Below are 15,616 nucleotides of genomic sequence, written 5' to 3'. Positions count from 1 at the left end.
GTCATCTGAGTGGCCCCAAGGTTTTAAGAAACTGAGTCAATCGGTGACTGCAGCCGGCATGAAGCGCGACATTTTCCGCTGTTGCCGTTCCTGCCATGTCTGTCAAATGGAGAAGTCGAGGGGTGGCAAGCCACCGGGCATGACGACACCAACTGACAGTGTGCGTCCGTGGCAGATGGCCACCTGCGATTTCATGGGGCATTTCCCCAGTAACAAGCAGGGGCTCATTGCTGGAGAATCCCCCTATGGGGAAAGCCAGCCGTGCCTACATCGCAGACCTGAAGGCCCATGCGTAACGGTCTGACGAGCTTGCGCTGGTGCCCATTGTCACCACAGGCAAGTGCCAAGGCACAACCGATGCGGTGGAACGCAGCCGTGCCCCGCACCGGTACTAGGTGAGGCGACGTTCACCTGTGTGACTGATGCCGGACGACGGGCCTTTTCCGCAACCGAAGGCATACCGCTTCACCGAGCGAGCTTGCTCGTTCAACCCTACCCGGAAGCAAGGTTGGTCTCCCCCTTTTCTGGCTCGCTCAGTTCCAGCCTGTGTGCTTTATTTTATTTTTTTTTTTTTGTGCTTCTGTTCCAATTTTTCGCTTTCTTCTGTTTCCATTCTTGCTTCTTAACTTGTAAATATTGTACAGTGAGTGCCTTCTTTTGTACAGCGCGTCATCTCTCCTCTTTCTTCTTGAAATTGCGAGGGTTGCTCATTAGGCAGCTCCGACGCGTGGCCTTTCCGGTGTGTGTGGAAAGGAAGTTGGGGCCGTTTGGGGACGGGGAGCATGGACGATGCCCCTTTCACCCAAGGCCGCCGCGGTTGCGAAGGTGCTCGGGGCAGGTTCGTCGCTGAAGGTCGACATCACCCTTTGTTTGGTGTGTGAGTGGCTGTGCGTGTGCGTGCCTGGGCGTGGAGGCGACGACGTCGCGCCATGCGTGTTTGCCGGCGTGTGCGAAGCGCGGTGGAAAGGAAGCCCCGCACGGTCTTCCCATGTGCGCCTTGGATCGCCACGGAGTCACGGACTTTTCACACCCGGGGCCCCTTCGGCGTGTTCGCTGTCCCTGCACCTAACCTGTACCACCACCGACCGAGATCGTTTGCAGCCAAGGATGAACGTTGGCCACCCAGAAGTCAACGAGCGGTGAGTCACCGCAGGCTCCCTGAGTTGCACCGACGAACTTTGGAATTTCTGTACAAAGTTGTGTTTGTACATAGTTGTTCTGTACATAGTTGTGTTCTGTACATGATTCTGTTCTGTACATAGTCGTTGTTACTTAGCCTCCGGAACTTTGTACATTATTCTTCATGTCATCTTGTTCATTGTTTTTTTTTTTTTTTTTTTTTGTGCGCCTTGCTAATGTTTGTCTTTCTTGAGTGTCCGTCTTTCGAGATCTTTCTTGCTGGAACTGAAGTGTAGTAGTTGACTTGTTGCGTGAGGACAGCATTCTTTTCCTCATGCTGGGGACCTGCCGCGTGCTTTCACTGATGTGTAGGAGGGCAATTAAGGAGAGGAGGATGTGGGATTCGGGCTTGCTGCGGCTGCCCTTTGCGCGGCCGCCGCCCGCTTCCCAGTTGTTCTCCCCGTTCCCTTTCTCCCGCCTGAGGCGGCGGAGAGGGGCTCGAACGACTTTTCACTGTCGTTCGGGCCACAGCTCCGCCCTGGCGTCCCAGTGGCTGTTCTCATTGGCGCCTTTTGGCGGGAACACGGCACCGCTTCGACAGCCGCGCTCGCGCGACTGTCCGAGCGGAGCCTAGAGAGGGACTCCTCCGAGACATCGCAAGGTGCGTACGCAACTGTTCTTGTCTGCCGGCCTTTGTCCGCGCAGACCAGTGTGTACTCGAGTTCGTCTGCTCCGGGTCTTACCTGAGAGCGCAACTCGAGCCTGTCGATCGTGATCCAACGATCCGCGACAGGCGTACCTTGCGGTGGTTGCCCAATCTCTCTCAAAGGAACCCTTTGGTTACTGCGAGAGAGAGATCACAGCGCGCCCTTGCGTGCTTGCGGCGCGCACTCCGTGTCACTTCGTGCGCGCAGGGGAGCCTAGCTCCTCGCGCGCTCCCTTGACACGGTGACTGCGTATGTGTGTGTATGTGCGTTTGTAAATATGCGTATGTGCGTTTGTAAATATGTATATATGTGTATGTGTGTGCGTACGTGCGTGTATGTGCGTTTGTAAATATGTGTGTGCGTATGTGCGTTTGTAAATATGTGTATGTGTGTGCGTGTGTGTGTGTGTGCCGCTGGAGGATGGCGTTTCAATAAACGTCTCCTTTGTGAACTTGGAGGTTTGTGTCCTTGCAGCGCAGTGTTCTCCTCCCGGTGGAGAATGAGTGCGCGCTGCAGTGTTTCAGTGCGCGCGCGGTGACGGCTGATCGGGGCTTCGGCTCGCGCGACGCTCGAACCCGCGGTGGTTAGTGGCCTATGTCCACGTAGAAACCACAATATTGTCACGTAGTTCTAAAAAGAGAGCCACACAGTCCTCGGAGAGGAACGGTCCAACACCTGTATCCAGGCAAGCACAGTCAGCAAACGCGGCCGCAGAACGCTAGCACGAGTCCGACGTCATATCGTCTTTTTTGGAGAGCCGTGCTCCACTGGGGGGGGGGGGGGGGGGGGGAGGGGGGGGGGGGCAACGCTAGGTGGCATTATTCCCAGCATCGTAGGGACGCTAGGTTTAAATAAAAAAAAAGCGAAGGGAGAACAACGGGCCACTCAGAACGTAGGGTGGCGAAGCCGTTACCGCGTATAGTACGGCTTAAGCCACACAACATGCACTATATCAGAGCTTGGCTTCCGAGGACGTCACGATTGCGTGACACCGTTAGGAAGCACTTCATAGTTAACAGCACTGACGCGTCGCAGCACTTTGTAGGGGCCGAAGTAACGGCAAAGTAGCTTCTCGGGTGCCTACACCCAGACTTGATCCCCGGGATTGTAGTCGACCTGTCGGTGGCGAAAGTTGTAGCGGCGGGCATCAGTGCCTTGCTGTTGACCAATGTGCAAGCGGGCCAACTGATGGGCTTCTTCAGCGCGTTGGGCGATCTCTTCAGTGTCTGGTGAGAGCTGGTCGTCCTCAGCGGGGCACGGCAGCATGACATCAAGCATGGTCTGGACTTCACGTCCATACACGAGGCGAAACGGACTGAAGCGCGTAGTTTTCTGGAGGACCGTGTTGTACGCAAACGTTATGTACGGTAGTACCTCAACCCAGATCTTGTGCTGGACATCCACATACATTGAGAGCATGTCCACAATGGCCTTGTTTAATCGTTCAGTTAGTCCGTTGCTCTGTGGATATTACGCTGTGGTCTTGCGGTGGCCAGTGTAGCTCAGCTGAAATATCTGGTCGAGTAACTGAGCTGTAAACGCCGTCCCTCTGTCAGTAATAACGTACGAATGGGCGCCGTGTCGCAAGACGACGTTCTTCGTGAAGAACTGAGCAACTTCTGAAGCTGTGCCACAGGGAATTGCTTTGGTCTCGGCGTAGCGAGTCAAATAGTCAGTTGCGACTATTATCCACTTGTTGCCGGCCAGTGACAGAGGGAAAGGACCGAGGAGGCCATCCCTATTTGGTCGAACGGAGCTCGGGGTACCGGAACGGGCTGGAGAAACCCTGTTGGCTTACACGGTGGCGTCTTCCGGCGCTGGCATTCACGGCAGCTTTTGACGTAGTGTTTGAATCGGCAGATAGCCCGGGCCAGTAGAACATGTTTCGTACCCTGGCAAGCGCCCGGGAAAAACCCAAGTGGCCAGAAGTGGGGTCATCGGGGCACGCTAGGGAGAATGTCGGCGCGAAGATCGTCTGGGATCCCCAGAAGATGAGCTCTGTCCTGGCCCCTCGATATCTTCTTATAAAGGATACCCTGGCGCAAACAGAAAGAGCCAAGACGTCGAGAGAAGCGTCGAGATAGAAGTGTGGCGCGACCATCAAGGTGATCAATCAGAGGTCGGATGTTCGTGTCAGCCCGCTGCCGAGCCATTATGTCCGATGTGTGCAGGGTACCGAGAAAGCCGCTGTCGTCATCAAGTTCTGGTCCTGTACTATGGAGTGGTGCGCGCGACAGCGTGTCGGCGTCTTCGTGTTGACGGCCCGACTTGTACACGACGGTAATGTCGTATTCCTGGAGTCGCAAGCTCCAACGGGCCAAACGTCCAGACGGGTCTCGTAAATTATCGAGCCAGCAAAGGCAGTGATGATCCGTTACAACTCTGAAGGGGCGGCCGTAGAGGTAAGGGCGAAACTTCATGGTGGCCCACACAACAGCAAGGCATTCCTTTTCGGTCGTCGAGTAATTGTGCTCCGCACGAGAGAGAGTGCGGCTAGCATAGGCTATAACTCTCTCAATGCCCTCTTGGTGTTGCACAAGGACAGCGCCTAGAACGATGTTGCTGGTGTCGGTGTGGATCTCAATATCAGCCTGTTCGTCAAAGTGCGCAAGAACAGGAGAATTTTGAAGGCGCTGGCGGAGCAGTGAGAAAGCCGCCTCTTGTTCTTGAGTCCAAGCAAAGAAGGCGTCATTTCTCGTGAGGTGCGTCAATGGTTCCGCAACGCGGGAGAGGTCAGAAATAAACCGTCGATAATAAGCATAGAGACCCAGAAAACGCTGGACAGCTTTCTTGTCAGTAGGAGTAGGGAAACTGGCGACGGCTACGGTCTTGTCGGGGTCGGGAACACCGTCAGCGCTTACAACGTGACCCAGAAACTTCAGCTCTTTGTAACCGAAATGGCCTTTCTGAGGCTTCAGCGTAAGGTCAGCCGAATGGAGCGCTTTGAGAACAGCCCGCATGCGCAGGAGATGTTGTTTAAACGTTTCGGAAAAGACGACAACATCATCTAGGTACGCAACGCAGCATTGCCACTTGAGGCCAGTGAGGACAGTGTCCATCATCCGTTGGAATGTTGCCGACGCTGAGCACAAGCCGAAAGGAAGCACTTTGAATTCATATAGGCCGTCGGGCGTAACGAAGGCGGTTTTTTCGCGGTCCCATTCGTCCACTTCAATTTGCCAAAAACCGCTCTTCAAATCAATTGATGAAAAGTACTTAGCGTGCCGTAGTCTGTCCAGGGAGAGTCATCAATTCCTGGCAACAGGTAGACATCCTTTTAGGTGATATTGTTCAGTTTGCGATAATGATAAGTGTGCCGTCCTTCTTCTTGACTAGAACGACAGGAGAAGACCACGGGCTTTGGGGAGGTTAACAACACCATCTTCAAGCATCTCCTGCACTTGCGAATGGATAACTTCCCGTTCTTTGGTAGAAACGCGGTAAGGCTGCTGGCGAATTGGGCGAACGTCGTGATAAGTAATGATCCGGTGTAGCGTTAGGGGCGTTTGATGAACTTTCGATGAAGACGCAAAGCACTGTTTAAACTTCAGTAGTAGTTGCTCTAGAGCCCGGCGCTTGCCTTCGGACAGATTGCAGTTGATGTCGATGCCCACGAGAGGTTGGTTGTCAGGGACGCTCAATGGATGGTCGTCAGTGGCAGCTGCTGCAAACGCAAAACAAAGTGGAACATTGACTACAGCGTTAGCGGAAGCGCTGGCAGTTCCAGGGAAAAGGTGCCGCTGTTCTGGAGAAAAATTGGTGACGAGGACTGCAGACCGGCCACCGCGAATCGTAAGCAAGCTGCGAGCGCCTTGAGTGAGAAGGAGCGACCGGTTAGGTTCGGCGACTGCGTCGCCGTCGGGATATTCAGCACAAGCAACGTCAACCAAAACACTGCTTCATGGCGGAAGCGTGACACAGTCTGCGGAAATGCGAAGTGCGGCACTGCGGTGGCTGGAGTTATTGAGTGCGGCAGCTGGTTATGTTGAAAACGTGACGATTTGGTTCCGGAAGTCGACAACTGCACCAAATTCCCGCATAAAGTCGATGCCGATGATGAGATCCCGAGAGCTGTCGCACAGCACGATGAAACTAACGACGAACTTGGACTGGCTTATCTCAACACGGGCAGTGAACATACCCTTGGGCGTAACGAGATGACCACTGGCAGTTCTGAGGTGCGCTCCAGGCCAAGGGGTAATCACTTTTTTTTCAGCACAGTCGCTAACCGTGCACTTAAAATATAGTAATCGGCACCGGTGTTCACTAACGCACTGACTCTGCAACCGTCGATTACCACTGGAATTACCAAAGAACCACGGTTATTTAATTCGGGTGCGGCATCGTCGTTTCTTGGTCGGCTCGTAGCTGCGGCAACGGGAGGTCTTCAGCACAGCGCCTCCCAGCGACTTGGCCCCCTAAGGTCACTGGTTTCAGTTTTCCCGGCGAGGACTACGGAATCGACCTTGTGCCTCTGGTGAGAGGTCGTTAAAGGTCGGGGAAGAGCGCCTCGGTGACAGTGAGCGCGACTGTCTCTGCGGACGGGCAGGAGTACGTTGGTCCGCAAGGAAGTTCTCTATTTCCAGAGGGCGCTGACCAACACGGGGCCTCGGAGAGTCCACGCGGAAGCCCTGCAGGCCGAGGCGTCGGTAAAAACAATCCCGATAAAGATGGCCCGGCTCCCCGCAGTGAAAACAGAGTGGCCGCCGGTTAAGTCTGCGCTATATGCCAGCCTTCCGAAAAGGCGTTCGTTGATTATCATAAGACTGCACTGGCTGAACTGATGGGAGCGAGGCTAGAGACGCGGCGTGAATGGGTGGCGGCGAAGCGGGAGCAGGACGCCGTGTAACGTCGGCGTACGTGGGACGGTGGTGCATCATCAGACAGAGGTGGCGTGTCGATCGCAGGAGTAGGGCACTAGAACGCCTGTTGCATCTCCTCGCGGACAAGAACCGAGACGGAGCTGAGCGCAGGCTGCGACGAGGTGCACACTTTCTGCAGCTGTTCATGCACAATCGCGCGGATCAGTTCACGCAGTTCATCGGGGTGGTGTTTGACAGGAGTAAATGATGTTGTGACGGCAGTAGCATGCAGGGGCCGGTCGTAGGTGGCGGAACGCTGTTGAAGAACCTTTTTCATCGTTGAGGCCTCGGTGGGGAAGGCAGCCACGGTCGTTGGTGGGTTGCGCGCGAGGCCCGCGAAGAGCTGCTCCTTAACTCCACGCATTAAGTGACGCAGTTTCTTTTCCTTGGGCATGGCTGGATCAGCTCATCAGAAGAGGTGCGCCATGTCCTCGACGTACATCAGTACGCTTTCGTTCGAAAGCTGGGCGCGGGAGTGGATGGCACGCCCGCGCTCGTTCGCGGCGATCAACGCTACTGTAGGCCTCCAGCAGGCGACGGCGGAACTCTCGCCATGATGTTAAAACGTCCTCGCGGTTTTCAAACCAGGAGCGCGCTCCATCCTCGAGGCTGAAATACACATTTCGCAGTTTCGCGGCGTCGTCTCACTGGTTGAAGGCAGCCACACGGTCGAAGTGAACGAACCAGTCCTCCACATCCTCGAAAAGGTCCCCGTGAAACGACTTGGGAATCCTCGGGGTCTGCAGGGTATAGTGGGCTGGCGTAGCGCCGGCTGCTTGCGTAGGAACAACAGCGGGTGTTGTCATGGTGGTCTCTGATGGTGCAAGCTCCGGAGGGAGTCCTTGGAGCCTCCGGCTGAAGCAGTGTACCGAGGTGTCAATCGGTGCAAGGCTGGCGGAACGGCCGCCTGGAGGGGTTTCTTGCATGGGCTAGTCGCACCCAGCACCACCACCAAACTGTCAAGTAGTTCTAAAAAGAAAGCCACACAGTCCTCGGAGAGGAACGGTCCAATACCTGGATCCAGGCAAGCACAGTCAGCAAACGCGGCCGCAGAACGCTAGCACCAGTCCGACGTCATCGTCTTTTTCGGAGATCCGTGCACCACCTGGCAACGATAGGTGGCAATATATTTATACCTGCGGCACGAATGAGCCGAGATAGCGGGCATCCTTGTAGACAGAGCTAGTTAGCCTAGAGAAAAAAGGCGAGTCAGCACAAAGCGAAGCCGCCATCCACTTGCCTTAAAAAGTCAAGACACACACACACACACACACACACACACACACACACACACACACACACACACACACACACACACACACACACACACACACACACACACACACACACACACACACACACACACACACACACACACACACACACACACACACACACACACACACACACACACACACACACACACACACACACACACACACACACACACACACACACACACACACACACACACACACACACACACGCACGCACGCACGCGCACACGCACGCACGCACACGCACACACACGCGCGCACACACACACACACACACACACACACACACACACACACACACACACACACACACACACACACACACACACACACACACACACACACACACACACACACACACACACACACACATTCAAAACGCGCGTTTCCACTCCTCTACTGCCTTGCCTTTAATGTGTGCACTTGCAACCCCTCAAGCTAGCCCTGTTGCCTGTCGGTGCAGTGGCAACTTCGCATATTTAAAACGCGCTGGCATCGTGACAGTTCGTAGTGCGCTTCACGGTCGAAATGCTGTTGTCGGCTGCTTTGTAATTATGAATACGCGCCAAATGCCGCCTGTGGCTGTTTCCTCTTTAAAGCGAATTGTTGCTTTCAATGAGATAGCAAAAGTGTTGAGTGATCTCTATAGTTTGTCCTCCTCACCTTTAGTTGCTTGACAGGCAGTTGTTACTTAATTGCTCAGCAGTCGACAATAGTGGCATATGAGGGACAGTTTCTCTCGCAATCACGAATAAACACGAGTGCAAAGCTGTCTGTATTGCATATATTTCTGCCTTGAGTTGGCGGAGTAGCCAGCAGAGCGCGAACAGCGTTTCTGTCGAACCAGTGCATAAGATTACCCGTGCTAATCACAGCGTAGCTCCGGCCGCCTCGTGCGGCTACGAAATACAACGGTAGTTTCGAGCACTGGAACTATTCACGTGTCCTTCGACACAAACGGAAACTGCGACGGTGATGGTGTTTCCAATTGGAGGGTGCTACGTCAAGATCGATACCCCCATGCTTCGAACATTTCGCTGCAAGGCACGCGCAGCGCTTCTTTTTAAATGTTAGTCTACTGTCGGCTTACACTGTCCGTTAGACACGAAGGGTATAATCATGCTCACGAAGGAGCAGAAAAAAAGCGGGAGTCGCCGTAGACAGCCTGCGAGATATGCGCTGCAGCATAAGCAGACTAGGCAGAGCCGCCGTTGTACGACACAGTCAGCTTTTTTTCTTTTTTTGGCTGCCACGAAACGACGCTACTGTATCCAAGACTCCAGCGCAAGGCTCCGAAGAAGCGTAGTGGCTAATTTAAACAGCCACATCGGCACAGTCAATGAGTGTTCGTTTTTCTGCTAACCCACATCGGCATCCGAGAAGCGGTTCATTGGCCACGGCCGGTCTCGAGGAACGTGCTTGCGCGCCTCTGTATTCAGTTCGGTTGTGATTTGGCGTGGGCCTGCAGTTATATGACACGCCTTGAGGCAGAGTCCACGGAGAGATTCGTCGCTGGCGCCTCTTTTCGCCTGGTTGCCGTGTCAGATGATCCGCATGATCTGACCCGCGTGACCACATGCAACGACCATTCGAGGCGCGGCCGTAGCCGACATGTCGGCGCCAGTCGGTCGCTACCACGGTTACTTGAGACTCCTCGCCGCTTGCAGAAAGCGCAGGTGCCGCTCCCCGTCTTCGAAGCCCTCTCTCAGCGTTTGCTCCGTTTGTCGTTGTTGGCTTTTGTTATGTGAGCAGAATAAAGCTGTCTATTTTGAAGGTCTGTATTGTCTGCGGCGCTTTGTCCGAAAACTCCCACAAAGATAAGATGGTAGAGCGAGAGCGAATTGATCAATAACTCAAGTGAGAATGTGTTGGTCGGATATTTGAGGGGAATCCCCCAAGGTGGAGTAGATTTGCCTTAAGGAAGTAATTACTCATGGGCATTCACCCAAATGCAAGCCATACGGCTGCAAAGGAAAGCTATCGTGTTTTGGTTTAGTTTTTGCTTACCGTGCTCTGATGAAAGTTGCGACACCGAAATCATTACATTTGCTTGCATTTGTAAGTCACGCGGAGAGCGCATTGCAAGTATCTTTACATTGGGTAATAACTAGTGGCTATTCAGGCAGTTCCAGTTAAGGAAGCAGTAAACGATAATAAAATACGAGTTAAAACGAGCACCAGGAAGAGTTGGCTGGCAAGAAATCGATTAAAACGGTAGCTAATGATATTTTTATTCAGCTGCGATTTACCCCTTACAGCGTAGATGGTATCAGTGCGTTTCGTACGTTACGCGTGGGTGCTGTCATTGTGGGGAACAATCAACTGAATAACGATTTTCATTAAAAGGAGCGCAACAGCAGTGGTCCAGGGTAGTTTAAGGGAACCGAAAAAATAAATAGAAGAGCGGCAAAAAGGGTGCGCAGTCGGTTAAATTGTACGCCTCGTCTCGTTGCGAGGGGGGGAACTACGCTGGGAAAAAGATATACGTGCCTGAATTTCAATAAAATGCTCTACTAATGCGTGAATGTCAAGGTTAATGGAAACTCATAACGAATAGCGCGAACGAAGGTGACGAAAGACAATTTTGACGCGTGTTGTCTGCTTCTGCTTTGCGGGCGGCGGTGTGTTTGCCTTTCGCTCTAGGCTGCAATTACGAGTGTCTGGGGCCTTCGTGGCAACAGCGAATAATGAATCTTAGAACAACTGCATGACACCGGTTTTCAGGGTTAATTTGCAAGGATGCTAAGTTGCGGGCTCTGTTATTTCGGCGTTGGTTCCAGTCGCGGTGATTGGTTATCACGCCGAAGGCACGCCTTTGCCTGCTCTTCCTCTCCAAGTTCTCGAGCCTCAAAGCGTTTTCACTCCGCACTCAGTCTTGTGACCGCTTTGCTCTTGACGTCGGAAATAGCTTCCTATTGATAGCGCTCAAGAGATACCGCTAGGGTAAACCACTGTATTCGAAGCATATGACACAGACGTCAAAGGCTTTATACTGCGAAAACAGCATTAAGAGCGATTCAGAATGCAGGCGAGATGAATACTTGGCGGAGGTTTTAGAATGTTTAGTATGCTGCGGCACGACTCGTCGACCGGTGGAGGTGTTACCTCAGTTCTTATCGTGCCGTAACAACGTCTTATAAATCACTTCGGTGTTGTTTGGCGTGTCTGACTGAATTTTAACAGCCCCCCCTCCCCCACCTCTCCCGCCCGATAGGGCATCTTAGCATGCATTGCTACGTCTGCGCAGTGTTTGCTGGCATAAATACGGACTAGATAGTCACTGATGCAGCATGCGCTTCACGCTCAATACGCTTCCGTTTCTGAGCATCGGGGGGCAACGAATGGAGTCTAAATCGCGAGAATGGCAGCAAGCTAGTTAATGCGTTTTTGTTGCGTTGAATCATTTGAACAACTGCATCTCTACAATGCACGTGCAAAACGATACGTTACTAAAGGAGAATCTCACAATATGCGGTCCAGTTTGTGTTTGCTTCGCCGCAGTGAATATTGAGATTGTGGAGGTGCACATTGTGTATGAGATGTGGCGCGGGGTTTGTAAATCGAAATGAAATCTTATTTAGTCACGCATTTCCCAGCACGTATACAAGGCGTTGCCAGGAAGCCGGCCACTAATAAAAAAAAAAAAGGGCTTTTTGAAATATAAAAATGGCTTCTGGGGGCACGATTGCACCAGTGTTGCACTTCAGATAAGAGGAGAATAATGTTAACTACTTGGCTGGTTAACTAATTTCTGATAACTTCTTCACATTAAAGCAATGCGTCTAGTACCAATTAGAAACTCTTAGCTAGCTATTTGCAATAACCATTTCAGTTTTCTTTTTTTTTTTTTTTTAATTTAGAAGACGCCGTTACGCTTGACGTTGTAGGCCAGTAAATATCGCTATCTCGTGCCAAATGACGCGCACTTCCGCAAAACCTGCTCTCTGAAGCGCCGTCAATCAATAACACAAGTGTCACGTCACCTTCTGTGTTGCGCTCGTGCTGCGATGCTCGCCGCTGCGTGGTGCTCCATTCCACGTGGGACACAGACGGCCACTTTGCACTTACATCATTGTAACGGCCCTGGGGGCGGGGCTTAGAGCGCAGGTTTTTCAAAAGCACACATATTCTCGTGCAAGATGAACAAAATTTGTTGAGTTACACCGCAAAGGATAACTGAGTTTTCAGAATTATAAAAAAAGAACTGATATAGCTATTACAAATGGCAAGCTACAAACCACCCATTCCAAATGGACTCCCAGCTGTAATAATTAAAAGTTATTGATCAGAAATTCTTTAGCCAGCTTATTAGTGAACATTATTACTACAAGGCCCATCAAATCTGGTATATGTGGGCCGCTAAGGCCGTCCTCATACCTTACAAAGTCTATTTTTATAAATTATTGGCCGCCTTCCTTGGTACACATTCCTTTTTATGGTTACTTCTCTTCGGTTGAGTGTTTCAAGAGTGATCGTGAACACAGCGCTCCGATCCTAGAAACGACGAAAACGAGAAGTACGGTTGCGCTTAAAGTGGAAAGCTATGTGCACTTAAGATGAAATATGATATTTCATTAGAGATGAGATTATATTTTTATTTTTGGCTGTTTTCTGAAATCGAAAAATCATGTACATTACGACACGAGTGATGCAGCTACCTACTGCGTTATTCTGTCATGTAAAGCTGGCAACAAAAGAAATAATTATGAGACACCGTCAAAAAGCAGAAAACACGAATAATGCTCTGCAATTGAAATTACGGCTCAGAACGAGGGTAATTTTAAACTCTCTCGAAAGAAAGAAGACATAATATCGTCATTTGGATCCAAATTCCCCTAGCTCCCTGTGCCGCACGCGGTCCTATGAAAGAAGACATAATATCGTCATTTGGATCCAAATTCCCCTAGCTCCCTGTGCCGCACGCGGTCCTATGACAAAACTACATTTGGGCCATTCTTGTTCTCTCTACGCAACCAACGGCCATGGCGTTCTAGCATTCTTAAATGGGTCACGTCTACAAGAAAGCAAAGAAAAAAAAAAAAAGGTCGATTGATATTTAGATGTTAAGCAAAAAAAAAAAGAAAAAATAATAATAAATAAAGAAACTACGGGAGCACACCAGGGAGAAAGAAAGAAGAGATGAAGCCCAGCTTTCTTGGAAGTCAGTTTTATTGGCAGATGTTGAAAAATGTAGGGCACTGTTATTAATGGCACTGTCATTATAAGAACACTGTAAGGCAATGGTTCATTTTTGTTTTTGATAGTTGTTACCAGTTGGCCGCAGAAAACTAATGGGGAATGTCTAACCGGCTCACCGATTCGGTGCGTCGCCCAATTTGCCCGAGTTAGCAGGGCCTACTTGATCTTCGCCATAAATACGGAAGAGCAAGGATGTTAATAAAAAAAAAAAAAAACTGCGAGCATCTCGGTGGTAGGTCTGCGAATATATTCATTGTTATAGTGGCATCTTATGCGTTATGCGAAAAAAAAAACAAAAAACAATGGCTAATAAACATTTTTCTATTGAAAAAAGCGCTTGTCCGGAAAGTCATGGTATGGAAACAAACGAAAGGGCGTCTTCCCCCAGCAGGGCTACCGATGATTGATTCAGGTTGCTTCGCACACGAGAAAAAAAAGTGATAATACGCGCGGATATTTCAACAACGCACTTTCAGACGTGCCTGCATACTTCGGAGCCCTGGGCTTGGTTGATGCTTGTATGTGCATTAGGTGACTCCAAAATCTCCCGTCCCGCCATGGTGGTGTAGTGGTTAGGGCGCTCGAATGTTGTGCCGAAGGATGCAGTGCCGAATCCCGGCCGCGGCGGCCGCTTTTCGGTTGAGGTGAAAAGCAAGGCGACCGTGTGTCAGTGCACGCCAAGGTCAAAATTTCCGGAGCCTCCCACTACGGCGTCTCTCATAGCCTGAGTCGCTTTGCGACGTTAAACTCCATAAACAATAATCCAAAATCCCCGCCTTCAAGCTTGGAGACATATTTTCGCTGACAGGCGCATGACCATCGCTATTACAGCTACGCAGCAATGCAAGGCTTGGAGTCGCACCACCCTCAAACGACCGCAGCGGAAAAAGAAACGAGCAGCGCTTCCGCGCCCAAACACCGTGCAACCTTCTGTGGCGGGCCGAACGACGCGGCGCTTTGAGCGAGCGCAATGTTTCGGAACTTGCAAACATACACTCTCGCACGCCGTGTTCTTTCAGCGGCGGCAGCGTTCGCCACAGAAGGCGGCTGCTGCAGGGCGTCGCGCAGGAAGGAATATTTCACACTGCCGGCCGTCTCAGCGGCGTCCGTACCAAGGGTAGGTACGAGTAGCGCTGTGAGTAGCCAGACGAGGGCGCACTGATCCCAAGTCAGTTACGGGGCGTTCCACGGAGAGTCACGTGGAGTGCAGTTGAAACCACGCCTTCCTGCGTACCTCCCTCACCCTCCAGTGAGTCCGCAGTACGGCTCGCCGCGGGCAGAACTCTCACCAGCCTCCTGGCGGCCCGAGTAAGATACAACCCTTGTCTGTGCGCGTCCTTTCCTCTCAGAGTGGTCGTTGATGAGTCAGCTGGAGTAAACTCCAAAGGGCTCAGTGAGCGATAGGCAGCGGTCCTCGCTGAAAAGAAGCATGAGTTCCGGCCGTTACGACAACTTCGCTTACGAGGGACCACCGTTGTACTTCAGCGCCCAGCAGCAGCTCGACTACACGCCGCACCACTTGGCCGCCCAGCCACTGGTCCTCGACCGGGCTTCGCTGCGGCGCACCGACGAGCAGCAGAGCAGCGACTGCTCTTGCGGCTCCTCGCCTGACCGCTGGGCGCGCGGCCGTCATCCGGCAAGACAACACGGTGAGCGCGTCTTCCTGCCAGCTTTTCGCACCATCAGTCCGTCGGTGAGGGCCATCCGTGGTGAGATCAAACCAGTTGCACAAATAAATGCTTGCGTGTATCCTTTGCCACTTTCAAAGGGACCTTTCATGTTCCCCTTGTTTCCGTGCGGAATGCGTCGTCTGGGTCAAATCCGAACATATCACTCTTAAGCCGCGCACTGAAACATTCAACCGCCTTAAATTTAGGGTGAGGGTTCAGACACAAGATAGCCAAGGATGTAGATTTTTACACTGAAAGCCAATTTGCAAATCTAATATGCATGGACAGTAAGCCGTTCTCTTAGCTGGGGACAGAGAGTTTTATTTCTTCTAAGTTTTGTACATAAAAACAAGGACGCGTGCATCCGGTGCTGTGTGCAATGCAGACTGGTGGACATCAAATAACATGTCTGTTTTCTTTCGCAATGTAATCTCCACGAGAAAATACAAAAACAAATTAAATCCTTGGTGCTAGGGATGAGAAACTCGAGCAATTTTGCTCAAGACATCTTTAACGCTTGCGTACTTCTTGCACGGTAACCAACGTTGCGATATTTGTATATACATTTCCGGGGGTCATTAACACTGCGCGCAAAAGCCTATAACGAAATTACTTGGGCTGCGAATAAACTCGAGACTACGCAGGTTCTGTGCATCGAACTGTTGCATAAGAGTAAGCCGTAAACCTTAATTGTGTCGTAACACTCAACATATCGTATGTCTTGCAGTTTCCATTCTGGTTCTTTTTATGTATGTTCGCACTAAGTTTGAACCGCTGCTGTC

The 15,616-nt window shown here is 51.5% G+C and overlaps 1 protein-coding gene and 1 pseudogene across 2 annotated transcripts in view; one reads left to right on the top strand and one right to left on the bottom strand.

The window, feature by feature from the left end:
• The window catches only part of Hnf4 (Hepatocyte nuclear factor 4), a 126,882-nt gene that overhangs the window by 29,565 nt on the left and 81,701 nt on the right, over positions 1–15,616 (top strand). Inside the window, exon 1 of one of the 2 annotated variants that reach the window (XM_084589955.1) lies at positions 14,220–14,813. The exons of the other annotated variant lie outside the window; for it this stretch is intronic. Within the exon in view, the coding sequence (XP_084446081.1) occupies positions 14,594–14,813 (220 nt within the window). The 5' untranslated portion in view covers positions 14,220–14,593. Of the gene's footprint in view, positions 1–14,219; positions 14,814–15,616 lie in introns of those variants that run through there. 2 annotated transcript variants of the gene reach the window in all.
• Positions 6,744–7,614, bottom strand: LOC146205295 (uncharacterized; annotated as a pseudogene).

This window comes from Amblyomma maculatum, chromosome 1 (genome assembly GCF_055883805.1).
Source record: "Amblyomma maculatum isolate TAMU_Amacu chromosome 1, ASM5588380v1, whole genome shotgun sequence".
NCBI lineage: Eukaryota > Metazoa > Arthropoda > Arachnida > Ixodida > Ixodidae > Amblyomma > Amblyomma maculatum.
Note: the sequence above shows the minus strand (reverse complement) of the source record. Positions and strands in the feature narration are given on the sequence as shown.